General features: G+C 40.4%; 2 protein-coding genes across 4 annotated transcripts; one reads left to right on the top strand and one right to left on the bottom strand.

Annotated features, from left to right (window-relative positions):
• The first annotated feature begins 130 nt into the window (after positions 1 to 130).
• On the top strand, positions 131 to 17,122 carry marchf1 (membrane-associated ring finger (C3HC4) 1). 3 transcript variants are annotated; one of them, XM_061770442.1, is made up of 8 exons: positions 131 to 270; positions 7,135 to 7,191; positions 7,323 to 7,396; positions 9,478 to 10,197; positions 10,966 to 11,146; positions 12,446 to 12,590; positions 14,612 to 14,662; positions 14,762 to 17,122. In XM_061770442.1, the coding sequence occupies exons 1-8, from the start codon at positions 193 to 195 to the stop codon at positions 15,037 to 15,039; spliced, it is 1,584 nt and encodes a 527-aa protein (XP_061626426.1). In that variant the 5' UTR covers positions 131 to 192; the 3' UTR covers positions 15,040 to 17,122. The 3 variants fall into 3 exon arrangements, with proteins under 3 accessions (XP_061626426.1, XP_061626427.1, XP_061626428.1); XM_061770443.1 differs by lacking the exon at positions 14,612 to 14,662; XM_061770444.1 differs by lacking the exons at positions 7,135 to 7,191; positions 7,323 to 7,396 and having other exon boundaries at positions 136 to 270.
• Positions 16,998 to 20,593, bottom strand: tma16 (translation machinery associated 16 homolog). Its single transcript, XM_061770449.1, has 7 exons — positions 20,484 to 20,593; positions 20,274 to 20,380; positions 19,990 to 20,027; positions 19,836 to 19,920; positions 18,781 to 18,929; positions 18,656 to 18,698; positions 16,998 to 17,473 (listed from the first exon to the last, which is right to left on the bottom strand). The coding sequence occupies exons 1-7, from the start codon at positions 20,484 to 20,486 to the stop codon at positions 17,302 to 17,304; spliced, it is 597 nt and encodes a 198-aa protein (XP_061626433.1). The 5' UTR covers positions 20,487 to 20,593; the 3' UTR covers positions 16,998 to 17,301.
• Between the last annotated feature and the right edge of the window lie 1,395 nt (positions 20,594 to 21,988).

Here is a 21,988-nt window from a genome sequence, read left to right as displayed (position 1 = left end):
CACCGCCGTCTTCATGATCTAATTCAACCGTCCGAATCGGGAAGCGCAAGGAGTAGCCGGACCTGCCTGCTCTCCTTCGCCGGGATGGCTGCCCATCGGCGGACGGGAAGGCACGGCGGTGCCATGGAAGTGACGCCAACATCCGTGTGCGCTTGAGAGTGTCTGCGTGTGTGTTGCCTGGAAACCGCCAGCATGCCAGTACACCAGATCACGGTGGTCCCAGCTAGGGAGAACGGCAAGAGCGCCCTTCGGCCTAAAGACAGGAACGAGGTAAGGTCCTGACCCATTTCTTAGGGCATGGAGAAGCATCTTATGAACCGCAGATACAGTTCTTAATCCAGAGGTACCGCCAAAGTCAAGCAATTTGGACTTCGACCAAAACCTTCTGGGAAAAATAGGCAAACAAAACTACAAATCTGGTGAGATTTCAGATCAGTGAGCATCAAAAGCAGGGGTGGGCAAAATATGGCCCACTCCATTCTTGAATCTCACCCACCGGGAATTTACATAATCAATGACACTGTCATTTTGATTGTGTTCATTTTTTTTTTTTACCTATAATTGGTGCATTCAGATATTTTCAATTGTTTTTCATTCGTATTCCTATGAAATCATTAGTTAATGTATGTAAATCATAAAATAAAAATATTACTCAAATAAAATATTCCATATTGCTAGCCTATTAGCTTATTGAAGTCGAAATCATTCTTAACTTACATTACCAAATCAATAAAAAAATACTAATATGCTTGCTAAAAATTGTATTTGTTTTCCAAAAACGTTCAAATATGACTTAGACAACTGTGCTATTTAAGTATGTTAATGATATACAGTACATTTGACATTTCCTTGTATTTATTTGATCAAATACAGTCGACTCCCACTAATTTGCGATTCGTCATTCGCAAATTCACCTATTAGCCGACTTTTTGGGAACCTCCCCCCACTTTTTTTGTTTTACAGAAACCTCAGCTAATTTTTATCCATCCATCCATTTTCTGTCGCGCTTCTCCTCACGCGGGTCGCGGGCGTGCTGGAGCCTCTCCCAGCTGTCATCGTGCAGGAGGCGGGGTACGCCCTCAGCTGGTTGCCAGCCAATCGCAGGGCACATACAAACAAACAACCAACCATTCGCACTCACATTCACACCTACGGGCAATTTAGAGTCTTCAATTAACCTACCGTGCATGTTTTTGGGATGTGGGAGGAAAGCGGAGTGCCCGGAGAAAAGCCACGCGGGCACGGGGAGAACATGCAAACTCCACACAGGATTGAACCCGGGTCCTCAGAACTGTGAGGCTGACGCTCTAACCGGTCGCCCACCGTGCTGCCTAATTTTTATTTGGATTTATTTATTTCCCCCCGCTTATTTGTTTATTTATCAGTATTGACTTATTTCTTTAAAATTTTTAACATAATGAGCCTCAATTATTTGCGGACATTTGCTCTTCGCGGTTGGGCCTGCGAGTAGCAGGAGTCTACTATAATTGCTTAATTAGTTAATTATAAGATGGAGAACCACAGTTGCTAACGCACTTTCAGCCATTTATTCAACGGGACAAAATGTCAAACACACAAATACAAAATGAGAAAGCTCGCAAGGAACATGGAGAAGATGCTGAGACTGAACTCAATGCGTGGTGAACAGCCAACCAGAGCTCCTGATGTCATTTACTAGGCCACACCCCTTAAAGGCACAAGTCGCCACACGAATGCTACAATGTGCGCGTGTGCGTCCATTTCCATCAATTGACAGTCTTTTGCCACTCACACACAATAAGCTTGTATCACTCTTTGTTTTTTTATAAAGTGTGACATGACAACCGTCGAGCGTCTCACGTCGCACGGTTACGTCACAGACGCACGCCAACACAGAGTCGATGTGTGTTTTCCTAGACAGTGAGAAGGGAACAGCCAGACTTCGACATGAACCGTGATTTGAACTCTGTGCTAAAGAGTTGACGGATGGCAGCATCGTGACTCAACTTTTGATACAGACCTGCAGAACTGCCCCTGTCCGCGACATGAGACACATTAGCAAATATGATCAAGCGTACTTTGGAGAGGTATTCATTGAACTTTAAGTACCGTTCAAGTTGAATTTGTTCAACATGATGTCATGCTCGTTCATTTAAATCACTCAATAATATCTCAAATTATCTTTCCACATTGAAATGAAAGGAAATGCCATTCGTCTAAAAAACCATTTTGTAGTGTTTTTAATGCCAACATATTACTCTTTAATATTGTACTTTAAACTGTACTGTAAACATACTGTTTCATATTTAGTTTGACAGTAAACTTCAACTGGTATTGGTGCTAAATACATTAAAGCCTCTTTTTTGAAGAATATTTACTAATTCTATGTGCCAAACTGCCACTTGATGTGAAGTGAGTTGAGTTTACTTCACTGCCATCATACGGTGCTCGTATCTCAAGTCAAAGCAACAAAATCAGCCGAATGACAGCTCATATCTCGGAGTCACTCCTATCTCACGGTACCTCTGTAGTTTGCAGAATTGTGCAATATGAGCGATTCTTAATATCTTGAACCGCATTATGTAGCCAAATAAGATGACGAGAAATATTAGAAACCGGTTTCAGAATGATCCAAAATATTCAATATTCTGTGAGGGAAATTAAATTAAGGTGTCTCAGCAGAAATATTGAAACATGGTTAAAAAAAAAAAGTGTTTTTATTATTATTATTATTATTATTATTATCCGTGTGGAACAATAAATACTACACAATCCTGTTATATAGCGAATAATCCACAATATAAATGGAATTAAACAATCTGCAATGCATTGAAGTTGTAAAAAGGAAACTGAACTCATCAATGTATGATCGCCTCGTATTATTACATAGAGACAAAACACGGATATGTCGTTTTGTATCATTGAGTACTCAACTTTAAGCACTTCAAAAAAGTGGTATTACAGTGGTGCCTCGTTCCGTGACCACGCTCGTAACTCAAAAACCCTTGTATCTCCAATCATCTTTCCTCATTGAAATGAATGGAAATGTAATTAATCCGTTCCAGCCTCCCCCTAAAAACCCACATTTTTGTTTGTTTGTGATTTTTCATCAGCAAAAATAGCACTCTATAATATTGTGCTTTATTTTTAAAAACATACAGGAATAACATCATTAAATAGAATGTTAAGGGTGAAACAATGTGTGCATCATGATTTAATGCTGTAATTAAATTCATGATGCTGGTGTGCTCGCCTTGGCCACCACTAGACGGTACGATGCTGTTCACTTACGCAGACACAAACGAAGAAGAATAGACATTTACTTCTCAAACGACAACTACTGTAAGTGACTCAGCAAGATGCTGTAATATGTCATTTTGCGTAGAGGATTATAAATATATGGCTTTCAGTATTGTTATATTATCTGTCTAAATGTATCGCTTCACTGTTTGTGTATACAAATGCGTTTCTTCTACAATCGTGACTATCTGACTATCTAGTTTGACGGTAAACTTCAACTTGGCGTGGCATTGAACCTCTTTTTTTCAAGAATTGTTCACTATTTGCCAAACTGCTGCTTAATGTGGAGTTGAATTGAGTTCGCTGCCACCATACGGCACTTGTATCTCAAGTTTGCAAGTAAGCAAAAAAAAAATCATCCGAATGACGTTCGTATCTCAAGGCAGTAGTATATATTGAAATATATATATATATATATATATATATAGCGCTCACGCCCTCCCACTTAATCCCTCCAGCACATCCTACGCAAGTAGCATGCACATGTTCCACTCACCTGTCTTCAACCTGCATCACAGCCAAGAGGGAGTCGGCACAAGGGCAGGTAGGCCATAGCTGCGTGGCTCATTGCTAATTTCATCCCAATTAGGCTGCAATTCATTTGGAATAGCTCGATCGTGTTGACAAGTGGACGCAAGCGATATATGGAGGACGTCGCTTTCGCACTTCACCAAACAGCTCGAGCTCATGTTCGTAGCATATCGTACACTGAAAGGGACTGAGCTTGTTCAAGAGCTGTTTTAAAGTTGAGACAAATAGATCTAGAACTTAGAGACATCACGTTGACTCTCTATTCTTACTTAAATTAGGTCTTATTTCTAAATATAGGTATTTAACACTCATTCATTTGGTCTGAAAAGGCTCTTCTTTTTCTTTTTCTTTTCTTTTTTTACTCAACCGTATAGTATTAGGTACCTGTAGGGCGTAGGCCTCAATTTGTAAAGAAAAAAATTGGTCAATGCATCAAAAAGGTCAACACACCCCTTTTCACACGCCAGGGTTTGGTGATATAAAAGTGAGACCGAGATAAATGAAAAGTTTTTTCACTATCAATGTTATTTGACCTATAACCTCAACAACACTATTGGAAAACAAAAGAAATAAAAGACCGACTTGAACAGCTGAACTTTAACTCGGGTTAATCAAACACACTTTAATGATGGTAGGTGTGCGCTCTCATTTAAAATGAGTCCCAATGTGATTAGCCAATTCACAGCCACGTCCCTCGTTCTGAGGGTGTGTACACTTGTGCAACTACATTGTCTCTGTTGTTTATTTTTACTTACTATTTTGTATTTTTTTTTTGCAATTTGAACTTGGGTTGTAGACTTTATATTAGTCTTTCTTTGATATTTTGAATAAGAAAAAGGAAGTAAATATTCTTATTTGTTGAACTCAAGGTCACCGATGGTGTAGCGGTCCACTCGCCTGACTTTGGTGCGGGCAGCGTGGGTTCAGTTCCCACTCAGTGACGGTGTGAATGTGAGTGCGAACGGTCGTCCGCGTCTATATGTGCCCTGCGATTGACTGGCGACCGGTTGGGGGTGTAGTCCGCCTTTCGCCCGAAGTCAGCTGGGATAGGCTCCGGCGCCCCGTGACCCTAACCGGGATACGCGGTGTTGAAAACGGATGGATGGATGTTTAACTCTAAAGCAGAGAGTAGCAGCCATCTATTTGGGTTAGGTGTTTTTTAAGGGGGTGTTTGTGGACATTTGTAGATGCTTATTTAGGGGTAGGCTACTATCTGGAGAAAATCGTTTGGATTTAGGTTTTTCCTTTTTTTTTACTTACTCAACTATAGGCAGTACAGGGCATTTATTAGTGAATGAATTATCATGCTTTTCTGTTAGTTTAAGTGGCAGAATTCCTTTGCTAAGAATGTAGACTGCATAAATACATGAGCTAAAAGCTAACCGCCAAAGTTCAGTTTTGCCTAGTTTTCCCCAGCGTGTGCATTTTCCGCCCTTCGCTTGTCGTCAATTGATCATTGGTTTTGTGTTTCAAAAAAGTGCACGTTATGAGCAACTGAACCATAAATTCGACAACAATTAGCGTCTTTTAATAACATTTCCAGACTCATGGTGAGGATTCTACACAGGCACGCGCACGCGCCCACGCGCCCACGCGTGAGCGCAAGCACAGCCGCTAATAGCAAATCAGGCTCGCAGCAAATCCCTTGATCAGCTTAAATGAGACACTCTTGTCTTTTTGCAGAGGTGGCTCTTTTCTTTCTGCTTTTTCCCCCCACAGCTGCGTCTCTTTTCTTGATGCTTTTGTTCTCACAATGTCAAACTGTTCTCAAGTGTCTGAGTAACATGCCAATGGGATGCTTTTGTTAAGATACCCCAATTGTAGAAATTATTTAAAAAAAACAGTCCAATTATTCAATAAAACAAAACAAAATCGAATCAAATGTGAAAAAGATCCCATTCTCTTTCTTGTTATAAGAGTTCATAAAAAACATTTTTTTAATGAGAATAATTTTTGACAAATTACAAAAGATTTTTTTTTAAATGTAATGAAATGCGTCAAGGAATTTTGAATATTTTCTCATTATAAAAGAGTTTATTTTATCTAAAAAAAATCATTGTCATGTCATAGAATACATATTTTAAAATCCGCTCAGATTTTCTAATACCATTTTAAAAATGACAAAAATGATTGTCAAATTAACAAATTAATACAAACAAAATGTGACAACATAAAAATGTTTTCTCATTAGAAGAGAAAAAAATCATTGTCAAATTACAGAATAAATGTGTTCAAATTTGGATTTATTCCTCATTATCAATGAGTTAAATTTCCAAATAAAATAATCTACCTTTTTCCTTATCGTAAAACTTAATTTAAAATGAGAATATCATTCAAGTTACCAACAAATTGAATATGAATTATCTAATCAAATAAAAAGAAAAATGTGTTTCCTCATCATTAGAGTTAGTTTCATTTAAAAATAATTTACAAGTGTCATAAAATTACAGAATAAATACAAAAAATAACCCTTAATACTTTTTCCTTTCAGTTTAACAAATTCCCGGTTTCTTAGTAATGTCTTTGATCAAGCATTTCATTTTTTGTATAATGCGCTCTATTGACTTTTTTATTTTTGGGCAAATACACGAGAAATTACAGTCAATGGAAAATGCCATCGTCATTATTTTACAACCCTTTGGGCAACAGATATTTGAACACAAATTATGGAAACCACACATGACAAATAATATAATACTCACTGGCATATATTCTATATCCTCTACGAAAATCGACTAATATTACAGCAGCTCACTGAGTAGTAGAAGAAGTGTTTGTGTCTGCATGACTGTATTATGCAGGAGTGAAGCCCGGTGGCCAAGGCGAGCACACCAGAAGGAGCAGCACACTGAATTGGATTGCCGCATTAAATCATGTTGCACAAACTGTTAAATGCTTTCAATTCTATTGAAGTATGTTATTACTCTGTTGTTAAAAAGTACAATATTATATAGTGCTTTTTTTTTCTAATTAACAAACAAAAACAGATTTTTTTTTTTTTTATTTTTTTTTGGGGGGGGGGGGGGTGGGTGGCTGGACTAGATTAATAATAGCATTTTCATTCAATTCAAAAGGGAACGATGATTTGAGTTACAAGCGTAGTCACGGAGCGAATTAAACTCGTATCTCAAGCCACCACCGCAATATGAGACGTGCATTTAGCTCGTTAGCTCGATCATACCGATTGTTTTTCAGGACTGTTTGAGGTGTTGTCACAGTTGGAACATTGGAGGTTGCGCAGGTTGATCGCATGCCATTTTAAATGAAAGCATCATTCCGCCCTGAGGATTTTCTGTCATCTCCTTTTCACTCTTTACGCTTCAGGGCCCTCAAGCCAAGACCCCCGGTCGCTCAGGGAGTCGATCCAGCAACATCTCCAAGGTAACCAACCGCGCAGGGTTTTTGACCTCCCGCAGTGTTTTGCTTATCAAAAAAAAACCAACATTCGATGGCACCATTGGAAATAAATTGCCTTTCGAAGTCACCGCACTGTTTCATGCGATCACTTCCAGGCGAGCAACTCGACAGCGGGACAAACCAGCGCCTCCAAGACGTCAGTCACCCTGTCTTCTCAGGATATTTGCAGGTAGAGCGTTTACCGTCTTTTGAAGAATTGCCCAACGTATCGTAACACCCCGCACAGGAATATATGGAACTGAAGAACTCCCCCTGATGGGCTCAGCTGTGTGACTGTGAAAGTGTGTGTGTGTGTGTGTGCGCCCTCGTGTTTCGATGAAGGGCCATGAGGTACATGATTCGGGCTTACATCCTACACACATTAAGGAAATGCTCTCATAGAAACAAGTGAGACTCTCTTAAATACACGATGTCAAAGCTCTCATACACAATCTGAAATGCATACTTCAGTACAGTGGTGCCTTGAGATAGGAGTGACTCGACTCGTGACTTTTTCGAGTTACGAGCCGTCGTTCGGCTGATTTTGTATTTTTTATTTGTGTTAATTTATTTTTGCTTCGACTTGAAAGTGCAAACTTGAGATACGAGTGCTGCATGGTGGCAGTGAACTCGGTTCAACTCATTTCACCGGTCACAAGAAGAGGTTTCAAGCTGTTTAATGCGCTCGCAATTGAAATTGAAAAAGAGAATTCTACTTTGTGTATTTAAAAGCACATAGCTTTGACTTTTAAAAAGGTTTGCTTAGCTTAATGCTAACAAACAATGCAAAACATCATTGACATACTCATGGGTCGCAACGACAGTCACGGTTTTAGAAGAAGTGGGTATTTGAACACAAACGGTGGAGCAACACATTTAGGCAGGTAATATAACAAAACCTACAGGCATATATTCTTTATCCTCTACGAGAAATGACTAATATTAAGGCATCTTATTTAGTCACTTGTATTAATAGAAGAAGAAGTCTATTCATTGTTTGTGTCTGCATGACTGTACGTTCTTATACTGCTTCCTGGTGGTCAGATGAGCATGGTCATCGGAACGCAAGACACCACTTTATTATAGGAGCGCATTTCAGTAGTGTCTATAAGAGGCTTTCACAAGAGTGTGTAAGAGGTAATCCTAAATGATGCTCCTGATAGCCCCTCACGTCATTGCCATCTCCCTTTCATATGTCTTAAATATTGTGCATACATGTGTAAATAACTAGATATAAGCGTCCGAACACGTTTTACGTGTGACATTTTAGCTGGAGGTGGGATCAGATTCAGATGAAACCTGCTTCAAGATACATACAGTCTAAATATGGAGTACATGGATGTAACAAATTGTGTCTAGCATCGTTTTGTTTGAAGAATGCATCATGTAAATACATCCAATTGGATACAATTAGAACAATTGTAATTGAAAAATGTGATTTAAAAAAAATAATAATAATAATAAATCTAATAAAATGTGTCAAGAATATAATAATTTCCCATTCTCAAAGAGTTCATTTTATTCTTTTAAAATGACCAAAAATTCATTGCCAAGTTAGAAAATAACATCTAATTACATTTTTGGATTTCATTTTAAAAAATGTCAGTCATTCTCAATTAACAAACTAATTCCTCATAAGAGTTCATTTCATTTTCAAAATGACAAAAAACCATTATTACAAACAATCTAATGTGGATTTTTTCCCCTCATTAACAATTAGTTAATTTGATTTAATTTAAATTGACCACATAAGAAGAAGAAAAATCTCATCAAATGTTCTTTCCTATTTTAAAACTGCTAATTACATTTTACACAAATGACTCGACATTTTCTCATTCTAAGTGTAATTTGTATGATACATTGTTCTCGTTAGTAATGATTTCATTAAATTTATTTTGAATTTACCAAATGAATGGAAGAAGAGATCTAATAACGAGCTGATTCTTTTATTATAAAAAAAAAAGTTCATTTAATATATAAATGAGGGAAAATAGTGATATTACGGAACAAATTGAATCTTAATCTTAGTCATTTTTTCTCATCATAAAAGTTCATTTAGTTTTTAAAATGAGAATAATTATTATGAAATAACAGAATAAATAGCAAAATAATCCTCCATAAGAATTTTTTTCCCCCAGATAATAGAAAATGGATGGATTTTTCATTTTTGACATTTAATTTTCAATGTTTATTTTGCCAGCTCATTGTTAACACCGTCATCTCATCTCAGCATCCGTGTGTGTGTGTGTGTGTTTGTGCGCACGTGTTCAGTGTTGTCCAGCTGACCCGCATTGAGGAGGATGCGTCCGAATTGCCCAACCCCAGCAAGAGCCCTCGCCCCGCCGCCATGACAATCCCCAGCGCCACCCGGGGTCCCTCGGCTCCGGCCCCGCCCCCTAAGAAGCGGGTGAAGCGTCGCCACCGGCGGAAGAGGAACAGCTCCGGCCCATTGGACCGCGTGGAGGCCGAAGACCCGGACCGCAGCGCTGACCGCAGCGAGCGGGGCGAGACGCGGTCAGAGCGTCCCTCGCGGGCACACCGGGAGCCCCCGCTGCGCATCTGCTGCTTGGACTCCACCTCTGAGGATGAGAAGCCGGCGACCCGAAGCTGGAGTAAGGAGAAGTCGAGGCGGGCTCGGCACCGCAGCCGGAGCAAAGGCGGTGAGGACGTGACGGAAGCGATGGAGTTGCAGTCGGTGGGCTCCGACGAGGGGAAGGAGAACCGACCCCTGGCGGTGGGTGATGGCGTGAAAAAACGACTCATTAGCGGTAGCGGCGGGCACGGCTCGCTGAGGGAAAGCTTGCCCAGTATGGACAAGGAGCTTAGTCCGGCTGACAGTTCCTCGGAGGACGGCGAGGAGGAGCTGATCACAGAAAAGGATCAGGAGAAAGGGGCGGGGCACGGAGGCACGCCCACGCCTCAGAAGGGCTGCGGCGTCAATGGCGCCCTGCCTCGCGCCTGCTCCGATGACTCTGAGATGGAGGTGTGCAGGTCAGTCGGCGTGCGTACAGGGACACGCTTGCCTGTAGGACGTTCCCAGCGGGGTCAACAATACTGCTGTTGCAGGTTGAACTCTGAGCTGGAAAGCCAAAAAAAGACACGGGGTGAGGGTTTGAAAGGAGGAGCTCAATCAAAAGATGAGAACAATCCTTGGCAAATTACCAAATAAATAAGAAGAAAAAAAGAAGAGTTTGCAATTTGATGTTTTTCTTCATGATAAAAGAGTTGATTTCATTTTCAACACAATTCTTTTTGCATTCTAACATTTTAAACATGACTAAAAGTGATGAGTTAAATTCATTGTCAGATGACGACACGAATGATATGAACTGTATTGAAAGATTCGTTTCATCCTTGTCAAATCAGTGGCTATCGGTTGAATAAGAAAAGGAGTTCATGTTTCCAATGAGAAACTATTTATTGTCAAAGATCTGGTCTACCTTGTTATTTGTGGTTCAATTGTCTTTGCAACAAATACTGTAAGTCAAATGTGCTAGGATTCTTACATTTTGGGGTATTCTGATGAAAAGCATTTCACAGACATGAAGACGCTTTCAAGGAGTCTTTCAAATTCATCGCTCCTTCAAGCAGTTCGCCCGCTGGGATTGAGTGACAAGCGTGGCTGCCGCACTTTTGTTTCTTTGCCTTCCCTGGCGCCACTTTTTTTCCAGCTGCGAGAACCGTTGCTAATTTTGGATTTCGTGTGAAAGACACCCATGCACACAATAATCGGAGCGCTTATATGTTTGCGTGTTGCAGGATCTGCCACTGCGAGGGCGATGAGGAGTGCCCCCTGATCATGCCGTGTCACTGCACGGGCAGCCTGAGCTTTGTGCACCACGCGTGCCTCTACCAGTGGATCAAATCCTCAGACACGCGCTGTTGCGAGCTCTGCAAGTTCGATTTCATCATGGAGACCAAACTCAAACCTCTGTGCGAGGTACACACACTAAATACCACAGGTGGCAAAAGTGCTCCCACTTTTTACTTAGGCGGCTTGTACTTATACTTCTGCAAAAAGAAAAAGTGTTGAATGATAAATCCTGGTCACCGTGAGCGCAAAGGAGTCAAAAGCAGCTACAGTAGATCACTAAAACTTTGCCTCTGACGTTGCGCGGGCCGAAGATGACCTCGGTTTGATCAGAGTTCAGTAGTAGGAAATTATCGGTCAGCCGACGCTTGATTTCTGGAAGATTTGCGGTTCGTATCCTCAGGTTTCACCGATGGAGAAGGTCGGGGTTGCGTGTCATCGCCGTAGCAGTGGATGTCGAAAGAGGGGTTTTTTGTTAACCCTACTCCCCAACGGAAGCACGTCGAGCCTTAAGAGTACACTAGTCCGAATACGGACCTCTGCGGGACACCGCGACTAAGTCTTATTATACACCGCAGGGGTCAGACCGCTGGCCACATCATTTTATGTGGCCTGCGAAAGCAAATCCAAATTGCTCATTGTGTTCTGATGGAATACCATTGAGATATTTGCAAGCGTTTTTTTCTTACCGATCCCACTTTGAAAAGAAATGTAATAGTCAAAAAGTTGTTTCTGATTTCAAAACTGCTTATTCATCAATAACCCTCTTTCATTGATGTAGCTGCCCTCCGAGGGAGGTCATAAATACGATGTAGCCCGTGACAAAAAGGAGTTTGACACGTTGACTCTTGAGTACCAAGAGTTGTGAACCGTTGGCAATCTGACGTTGTAATTCGTTAATGCTAACATGAACCGGAAATAGGATCGACCCTTTAAGCAACAGATATTGGAACGCACGTCGACAGACAGTATCACAGTACTCACAGGCACGCATTCTTTAGTCACTGCGGGAAAAAAAGGACTCACCTTATCGAAACCTATTGAGTCACTGGGAATTATTGTGTCTCGTCTTCATTTGTCCGCATGGCTGTATTATACGCAAGAAGGTGCGGCACAATCAATTCAATTGCAGCATTCAATCGTGATGCACAAACTCTTTCATTCTTTACGTTCTATTTAACTATGTCATTACTCTGTTTTGATCAAGTCCATTTTTATAGAGTGCTATTATTTTCTGGGGAGGCTGTAACGTATTAATGACATTTCCATTCATTTCAATGGGGAAAGATGATACGAGATACAATTTTGTTTGTTTTGAATTACGAGCGTGGTCACGGAACAAATTCAAATTCAAGTTGTGTCGACTTGCCAGCAATGCTAAACACGCACTCATTGAGATCTCAATGTTTGTCAAATCTTCTTCGCTAGTGGGAGAAGTTGCACATGTCCAAGAGCGAGAGGAGGAAGATCTACTGCTCAGTGTTGTTCCACCTCATAGCCATCGTGTGCATGCTGTGGTCTGTCTACATCCTCATCAAGAGGACCACAGAGGAGATCAAACTGGGCAAGAATGGTGAGTACGTACCCCCCTTGTGTGTGTCGTCGTTACAAAAAAGGGATTGAAAACACATTCGCTTATCTTTGGGTTGAAAGTAACAAACCCTTACATACTGTTTGGATCAAATCTTGACGGCACGAAAAATATTAATTAACAGGCCGTCCTAAAAGGGGGTTATCGTGGGTATGCAGTAGATGCCACCGGATGGCGGCAAAGCACTTCGAACGGAGAGGACCGCAGCGCATCGAGAGTGTGCGTAGAAAATCAACAGTGAGTAAGGGTTACGAAAGTAAAATACGGGTAACTTAATTTTCATAGTATAGCCAATGTAAATACTGAACACAAAGCATTTCATTGCCCTCCGGAAGTCCACGTGGTTCTTCTGTAGGCTTGGGCATCGTTTGAATTTCGACAATTCTGCTTCCAAACGATTCTCAATTCTTTTAGGGGGGGCGGGGTCCTGACTGTTTGCATGCTTTAAATCAGGGGGGTCCAAACTACAGCATGGTGATCCATTTTTTAGCGGCCCGCAGTGTAAACTAAAATGAACATTTGACAGGGCCTGTGTCCTTTGACTTTTTTCTCCTAACCTTACATTCAAATGTAAATACTGAAAATGTTTCTTTCCCTTGTGCTGTGCCGTGCTGTGCTGTGCGTAGCGTAGTGCAGATGTGTCAAATTGACATGTCACTCCGTAGAAATCAATTCATACATAAACATTTTAGCAAGAATAGTAGCAAGTCATTTGTTTTTGGTGATCGTATCCATGAAGTCAATCATGTGGTAGTCACCGCTACTAAATAGTCAATACAACACAACACGTGTGTCACGGCCACTTGCCAGCTCAATGTGAAATACGGTAGGATAGCAACACGTTATCTTAGCTGCTTAGGCTTTACACATATATTCCACAAGATGGCACCAAATCACTACTTTAAAATTAGCAAATCTTTCAGCGATTGACAGTGCATATGTTCCCAAAAATAACTGCAGCTAGGTGAATGAATGTGTCGCGAGGATGCAGAGGATCACTGTGTTGTTATTGCAACATTTTTCTCCTCCTGTCACGCCACTATTTTTGCAACTTTATGACTGTATTCCGGAAAGATTATAACATTACTATGGATCATCGATTCTCAAAGTATGGCACGGTAGAACAAAAGAATCACTGCCAAAATACACTTCGGTTGTATTTAACTGTTAAGTTCAGTACATTTGAGTTGAATCTTTAAAAATGGTTTGTTTTTAAACATTTATTCAAGTCCAAATTTGTGTGATACATTGCAATTGAATCATGAAGTACCAGAGTATTTTTTTACCTTCCTATATTTGAGCGGAGTGTGATGTTCAAATTGTGCATAATATTACAGTTGCTTACCATAATATTAGATATACTGGACTTTTGAATGCATAGGCCTACTAGACTGCTGTATTTTGATATTGGTCGTGATGATGTTCCTGAAAGTACGTTGTTAGATGGTATTTGATGTCAAAAGTTGGAACCACTGCTCTGCGTTGTCTTTTGAGACACCGCAGAGACCGGGGGTGTCAAACTCATTTTTGTCTCGGGCCGCATTGTAGTTATGATTTCCCCAAGAGGGCCATTAGAACGGTGACACCATATAAATGTTTCATCACCAAATCATATTCTTACCATTCTAACTGGTTTGGAAATCAGAAGACAAGGATAATATATTGTTCGAGTATTGTTTAAGTTACTGTAGAAGAAGGGTTTGGTAACAGAACAATGCAATATCAATATTATTGTTGATTGTTCTAAACATTTGGAATTTGGGTACAGATTTGAGCAAAACTCACGGAAGTTGACGAGCATGATTTGCTTTCGCGGGCCGCACAAAATGACGTGGCGGGCCGCATCTGGCCCCCGGGCCTCGAGTTTGACACCTGTGACATGATAGACGCCAGGTTTCAACCAATCAGGATCCAGGAGGCATGGCCATGATACAGGCTAATACAAATAGCAGTCTGTAGAAGTCATTTGTGTAAAAGAAAGCAATTAACACTATTGATTGCAGAAGAATTTTGGCGGATTTCTCTCCTGAAGTACTACCGGTATACCCCCCAGGGTAAGCGCAGCACTGCATCATGACCTACGACTGTGACCGATCGCGGCGCCCCCTGCAGTTCCGACTAACTACTATGCCTTGTCCCTTGTCATTGCCCAGGCGTACTGGAGTGGCCCTTCTGGACCAAGCTGATTGTGGTGGCCATCGGCTTCGCAGGGGGCCTCATCTTCATGTGCATCCAGGGCAAGGTGTACCTGCAGTTGTGGTGCCGCCTCAAGGCCTTCAACCGCATCATCACCGTGCAGAACTGCCCCGACAAGAACCGGCTCGCCAACGGAAAGCGCCAGGCGGCCGTGGAGATCCCTGTGGGCTCCGCCCCGCCGGACTCGGACGCCTCCCCGGGGGCGACGGTGGCGCCCGGGCACAATCCAGTTTGAAGGTGCCAACGTTTTGCGTCAAGCTGGACTGGACTCAAGTGTGGAATACGATTCGTGCGGGTATTCTCAGTAGTAATTATTTACGGTTCTCTGAATACATACAGTAGCTAACAAACAACAAAGGTCGGTGGTGCCTTGAGATAAGACCGTCCTTTATTTGGTGACCGTGCTCTTAACTCAAATCATCGTTTCCCATTGAAATGAATGGAAATGCCGATAATCCTTTGCAGCCTCTCCAAAAAAGTTTTCTTTACAAAAATGCCATTCCACTTCATAGAAATGTAAAGCAATTACATCATTAAATAGAATTCAATGCACATCTTTAAGTTTGAGCTCGCAATTCAAAGCAAAAAAAATCCAAAATCGGCCAAACGACGGCTCATATCTTGGAAAAACTCTTCAATGGCGTCACGCGTATCTCGAGGCACCACTGTACATCCCTTTACATGGGGGGAAAAAAAAACCCAAATTGATCTTTCTATGGGACAACACTGAAGAAATGTGCCACTCGTGTATGATCAGATACTCAAGAGTTCTTTGTCATGCTGTACCATATTGAACATACAGTGTTCAACCTCCAGTGAGCAGTATGAGTGTGAGCGATAACACCAAACTCAACACAAGGAGTCAAATGAAATGGGGACGCAAAATGCCCAATTTGGACATTTTCCCATTTTGTAGTTTTGTTGCCAGTGGGTTAGCTATTAAGGGCTGATAAGTGACTTTTTGGCAACAGTATATTTACTGTTCTACTTCAAATTGTAGCACTGTCATTTCTTTCACATTGTCCCATGAAAAGATGCAATCAAATATTGACAAAAATGTGAAGGTGTTCTCACGTTTATGATACTGTCCAAAAGTTTTCCTTTACCTGACATGTTTCAGCCCCCTGCGAAACAAACAATACACTTGATGTGTGTTTGCGTCTGAGCAGGCAGACCACGAAGAGTGAGGGGGAGGTCTCAGCACCAGAAAGGCTCGCTAAGGCTCACTAATTATTGCATGTCATCAATATTTGACACTTCCATTCCTCTTACGCACTTTGTCAAACAGCACTAAATACCCTCAATACATTCAGTTGAGCCAGGGGCGGGTAAAGTATGGCCCTCGGGCCACGTGCGGCCCGATCTCTTCTTTCAATGAAATTAAAAGTGAGTGAAATATTATTTTCATTGCTGAACAAATGAATGTATTTTACAACCACATTGGACCTTTTTTTGACCTCCTCTACGAACGACCCGGCTCATCTGTCACTCTTAAAAATCATGTGCCCACCCCTGTAGTTGAGTCACTAACCACTTTAGGGGTTCGATTACATTTGTATCATGTCAACTTTTGACAATGTTGGGTGTAAATTCATAATTGGGATTATTTTGCTTTTGCTGATTGGCCGGGTTCTAGAAGTCTGATGGTTTCTACTGCCTCATAGTGAGGCGACCATTTTGAACACCCTCTTGCGTACAATTACGTGATGCTGTAGCTGGTCAACATGATAACAAATAAACTGTTAAATACAGGTGCATCTCAATAAATGAGAATATTGTGAAAAAGTTCCTTTTTCGCAGTAGTTAAATTAAAAAAGGTCAAACTCGTACCGTATAGCTGGACTCCATAGTGAAGTTAGAAACAATGAAAACTATTTTGAATTAGATAATGATCTGAAATTTCAAAAAATGTTTCAAAATACTATTTTCCTTCGTATAATGAATCTTCTGTTTCACCTTTTCAATGGATCTACTGAAATAAATGACATTTTCTTTCATATTCAAATTTATTGACACGCTCCTGAAATTACAAAAAAAATAAAATAAAAAATCATAATTATTTGGCTCAGTCACTTAATTTTTTTTGACAGTTTTTGCCACTCGGACAATCAGCTCTCCCTAGTAAACCTTAGGATTTATAGGTTAAAGAAATGATTTTTTTGGGTGTGTATGAAGTTTTAAAGATCACATTGAAGTCTTTCACTGTGGCGCTACGTCGAAAAAAAACAAAAACCTTTACATTTAAATTGACTTTGTTACAATGTGTTCACTTTTCTACCAGAGATGCCACAAAAAAAGTAAAAACCATAACAACTCCACTACTCTTTCTTGTCTTTGATTGGATAAAAAAAAACAAAAAAAAAACGTCCTATTTAGCTTAGCCACCACACTTGTTTGTGCAATAAACAGAGTGTAGCAAATGTGTAGCAAACTGTCGACCTTGTTGTTTGTTGTTAGAAAGTCTTTGACAAGGCTCATGAAAGACAACATAAGTGTCTTAGTTGGAATCGGACATCAGTGTGTTTTCGTCCAACGCCGCCGCCTCATCATCCAACTCTGCTTCTTGTTGGTCGTTCTTCTGCTCTTCTTGATCCTTGACTTCCACGCCCATGCTGGAAACCTTTCTCAGTCGAATGTTAGGAAGTTTCTTCAGATCTCCCGTCCATTCCCTGCAGTAAAGAAACATTGCTTTACCTAGTTAATATTTACTGCCAAAGTCTACCTTGGCCATTTTGTTCTGTATTTTGTCCACAAAGTCTCGGCCACTACAGCAGGTGTCCATGGCGTAAGAGCTCTGTAAGTTCCGAATAGGTGTGTGAATGTAATTGGATGGGGGAGTGTGGCAGAAGCGAGGGGAGCGCGTGTGTGAAGGCGGAAGGCAAACGGGTGAAAGGACAACTCGTTTGTTTTTGGGGAGGCGTGGTTACATCTGATCGTAAGCGTTCATTGTCTCAATAAAGAGGTTGTTGATTGACCACCGCTCGTCCTCTTTGCAGAACCTTTTTAGAGTCTGAAAGAAGTATTCCTTTGAAAATCATTCGTCGCTGCCTGTGCTTCTGTCAAAAATCTCATCTCATTCATGCAATACGGGAAACAAATCCATCAAGCTCACAAGCTAGCAAAAATGTGCTTTGAGAGTTTCAAAAAGGTGAACAGGCCAAATAATGCACAAGCTTCTGGTTGTTAACTGTTTTAGTGGTCAGCGTTAGCTTAAGTCAATGAATAGTCTACTTCCTTACAAAATAGAATGACAGGATTTTTCTCTGCAGATCAAATTTGGAGGTGGGCGCCTCTGCCTAATTTGGGGCCTTTTGTTTCTGACAAAAACAAAACTGACCAGTGTTGTAGTTGTTGTATTGGAAACAGTCGAAAGTGGTTTCTACAACCGTGGACAAAAAGGAGATGCGAATGACACATTTTCTTTCCTGCTGCAAATGTGTTGGATAGTTACGTGTTTTTTTTAATCAAGCACATCTGATATATAAGGGGGGGAAAAGGTATCTTAAACGTGGGTTACACGTCGTTTTTGGCTTTTCAGAGCTGATGTAATCGGCAAAAGTATTTTTCAAGGTGAGGCGTTGTTTTAGGAACAATAAATTACATGTTAATAATTCCAAGAACGTGCTTGTTTGAATGATCACAAGTGTACGCCCTCTTTCTCAATTTGAGCCAGGAAAACCCCTGATACCTCGCATAATTATTCATGTCTCGTTGAACTGTAGCAAGTGGTCATGAATATAAAGCTTTATTACTATCAATTTATGGCTCCCCTAATTGATGTTTTGATAAACGTAAAGACACTTTTGGTGAGCAACAAAAAACGTCACTAATCATTTAATCATGTCGCTCACCTGAATGTTTTCAGATGTTTTGTGTTAATGAAGTCTGGGATCTCTGTGAAAACAAGACGCACATCTGTATCAATATTTATGATTATAAATGTGTATAGACATACAGTACATTAGCGACCACGGACCAAACCCGGCACCACAGTAGAGCGCCCGCTCGCGCTCGATGGTCTGCTTGATGACGTCCTCCCTGGAGCCGTGGAGACGCCCCTGACGCCCCTTGATGCCGTTCATCAGCTCGATCTGCTCCAGTTCGCCGTCGTACCGCTGCAGGTACCTACAACACACACACACAAAAACGTCCAGTGGTACCATCACTTACAAATGACGCAACTTACAAGTTTTTCAAGCTACGGATGTTGTTTTGTGTGTGTGTGTGTGTCTTGAGTTGAGACAGAAATATGAGATACAAGCACTAGATGGTGGAACGTCACAACAAGCTGCAGTTTGGCAGACGGTGGAAAATTCGTCCCAAAAAAAAAAAAAAGAGGCAAAGTGCTTGCTTCAAGCTGTTTATTACTACCCAGAGCTTAAGTTTTGTGTAAAACTGAACATAACGAACTACACGTAGCGGATTTAAACCACACAACTCTTAGTTTCCTAGCTTAATACTAACACACAATACAAAATTTAAAAATAAAGCATAACAAATATTATATGCATTATATCAATATATTTTCTCAGAGTATGCTAAAAGAGGTGCCCGCACATTGGGAAAGGCCATAGATGGGCTAACGAAATTAACATCGATGTTGTTATAACCCTTGAATCGACGCATATTTGAACATAAACGCAATACATGCAGACTGACTAACAATATTCACAGGTGTATATTCTTAATCATTCTTAAAACCTCATGTAGGTACGTATGCATCAAGGCCCCACCAGGGACCACCACAATGCCCATTGAATTATCATGATGCACCAATTGTTGAATTCTTTATATTTTTGTTATTACTCTGTTTTTATCAAGTAATATTTTTCTTATTAGAAACATGTTACAAAAATGTGTTTTTTGGGGGGTGTTGAAACGGATTAATGGCATTTCCTTTCAATGAAGAGCAATGATTTTATGTTTTGAGTTGTGAGCCCAGTCACGGAAAAAAATTAACTGGTAAGTCAAGGCACTATTGTATAGTATAAGACATGAATCCAATAAGATCACATTGAGATGCTGGCCGACCTTTCAATGATGTCACATGCATCCTTTTTGGTGTATGTTGTCTTTTCCGGATCCAACTGGCTCTGAAACCATAACAGCTTCTCACCTGTGTATGGAAAAGGTTACCCTAAATGAAACATTCAAATAACGATTAAAATAATAATAAGTAGCCTACCAATGTTGTTGAGACGTGCAGCTTTGTCAACTTTATGTCTGCAGAAACAAAATACAGTACAGTAAGGTTGTGCTCGTTTTACGACAGAGTTCCGTTCCTGCGGCGGCGAATTTGTACGTAAGACGGAAGGCGTCTGTCGGTAATTTGGGATATTTCAAAAGTGAAGTCATAATTCCAGTAAATATTTTTAGGAAACACACTTGTCAGCTATAAATATAAAACAGACAATCCAATCAAAAGCAGTAAGTACAGCATATATCGGAACTATCGTAAAATAAAGCGACCGTTCTTTTTTCTTGAGTCGGATTTCCTCCCGGGCCATGTAGGCTGCTTTCCGACTGTACGGATGCACAACCTTATCCGGAGCTTTACCCTTCTTCTGTGTCTTCGGCTAAGTAAAAAAAAAAATACAATCATATAAAAGGATGGACAGTCGTACATTACATGTTGAAATTATGACCGCTTTGGTTGTTTACGCAGAGGGTCGGTCTTACCATTCTCTGCTTTGGAAACTCGTGGCTTGGTTTGTTGACAGCTCGACCGGAAGCGGACTGTGTTAAGTTCCGTCTGCAAAAAGGGTCCGGGTAAACGAAAGATGGGAAAAAGTCGCCTATTGTACTGTATTAGAATGTAATTTTTTTTAAAAGTATTTTTAATATAAGTTTGCATTGACTATTTAAAACCAATAACAGCTAAAAAAAAGAAAGAAAAAAAAAAAGGTTAACAGCAAAGTTATATGTGCCAGGCGGATCGTCGGTTTAAAACGGAGTTCAAATCCAAATCCGACGGCGGCGACGTAACCCAAATCTGTTCGTAGTCCATCACTAACCTAAATTGAGAAGAAGAAAAGTCAATTTGTCCTAAATATTTGTATGAGCAATACATCGACAGGTAAGTGTAAAACAGTCACATGAAAAACGGAAGTAGCCCTAACTGAGTGCCGATTTAAATGACATAAAATGTTACTCTATGCAGCAGTAATAATAATGAAATTATTAAAGAATCAGCAACAAAATATATGAAGTAGTCTTTTTAAACTTTATATTTAAAACTAATGAACGTGTGCCAGTACAGTGCTGAAAACAGTATATTATATATAACAGTAACAGAACAGTATATATATCAAGTGACACAAAAAGGATACCAAATATCAAAATTGTACTTAATTACACCAATTCTAAACTTTATTTAAAAATACTGTAGATACTGTAACTTTATATATTATAATAGCCAGCGTCCATATTGCTTAATCCTCCTTGTAGTCGTGTTTCTTCTGAGAATTATGAATCACATTTTCACAGAATGCTTGACCCTGTCATAATTGTAACACAGCTAGCATAAACGGCTGTGATACCATGACAGATATTATTCACGTTAGTCTCCGTATTTCAAAAGCTGAGCTATTATTACTATCCTTAAAGTGGGCAAATTTAATCCACCGGTATTCAAAGTTTATACAGTGTTTATGAACCTGAATGTCAACTCTGCTTAAGTGTGCTTAATAAAATGTACTATTTTCTTTTATTGACCAAGTCACCCAATCTGAATCTGTATCAGGGGCAGTGCCCCACCAGCTCTAGCACATGGTGCTGTTTTTCTTTTTCTCCAATATGTATTTTCAAAATAATTTCTTTGACATAAGAAATAATGGAAGATATAAATAATCATGTGAATTTTGCCTCACAGCAGGCAGCCCGAACATTTTCATTGGTTGTGAAACACAAGGGATTGTCCCCTGCAAATTCCGCCCAGCAACAAGTGGTCCGGTAATGGAACTCTGGTATGTAGCCTATACCTAAGCCTAGCCTAAGTGCCGGTTGATTGTTATATATTTAACAACCCTAGTTTTCCAGTTTTCTCCCAGTATTTTCATTGGATCATTCTTTCTGCCGACTAAACGATACCGGAATATTTTCAATCGATTGTCGGGCACAACTGATTTGAGCAATGTGAATTCTGCTTAGCAACGAGCACCCAGAGTCTTTTTATTGGTTTATGG

This window comes from Phyllopteryx taeniolatus, chromosome 4 (genome assembly GCF_024500385.1).
Source record: "Phyllopteryx taeniolatus isolate TA_2022b chromosome 4, UOR_Ptae_1.2, whole genome shotgun sequence".
NCBI lineage: Eukaryota > Metazoa > Chordata > Actinopteri > Syngnathiformes > Syngnathidae > Phyllopteryx > Phyllopteryx taeniolatus.
The sequence above is the reverse complement of the archived record's forward strand: the minus strand, read 5'-3'. Positions and strand labels throughout refer to the sequence as shown.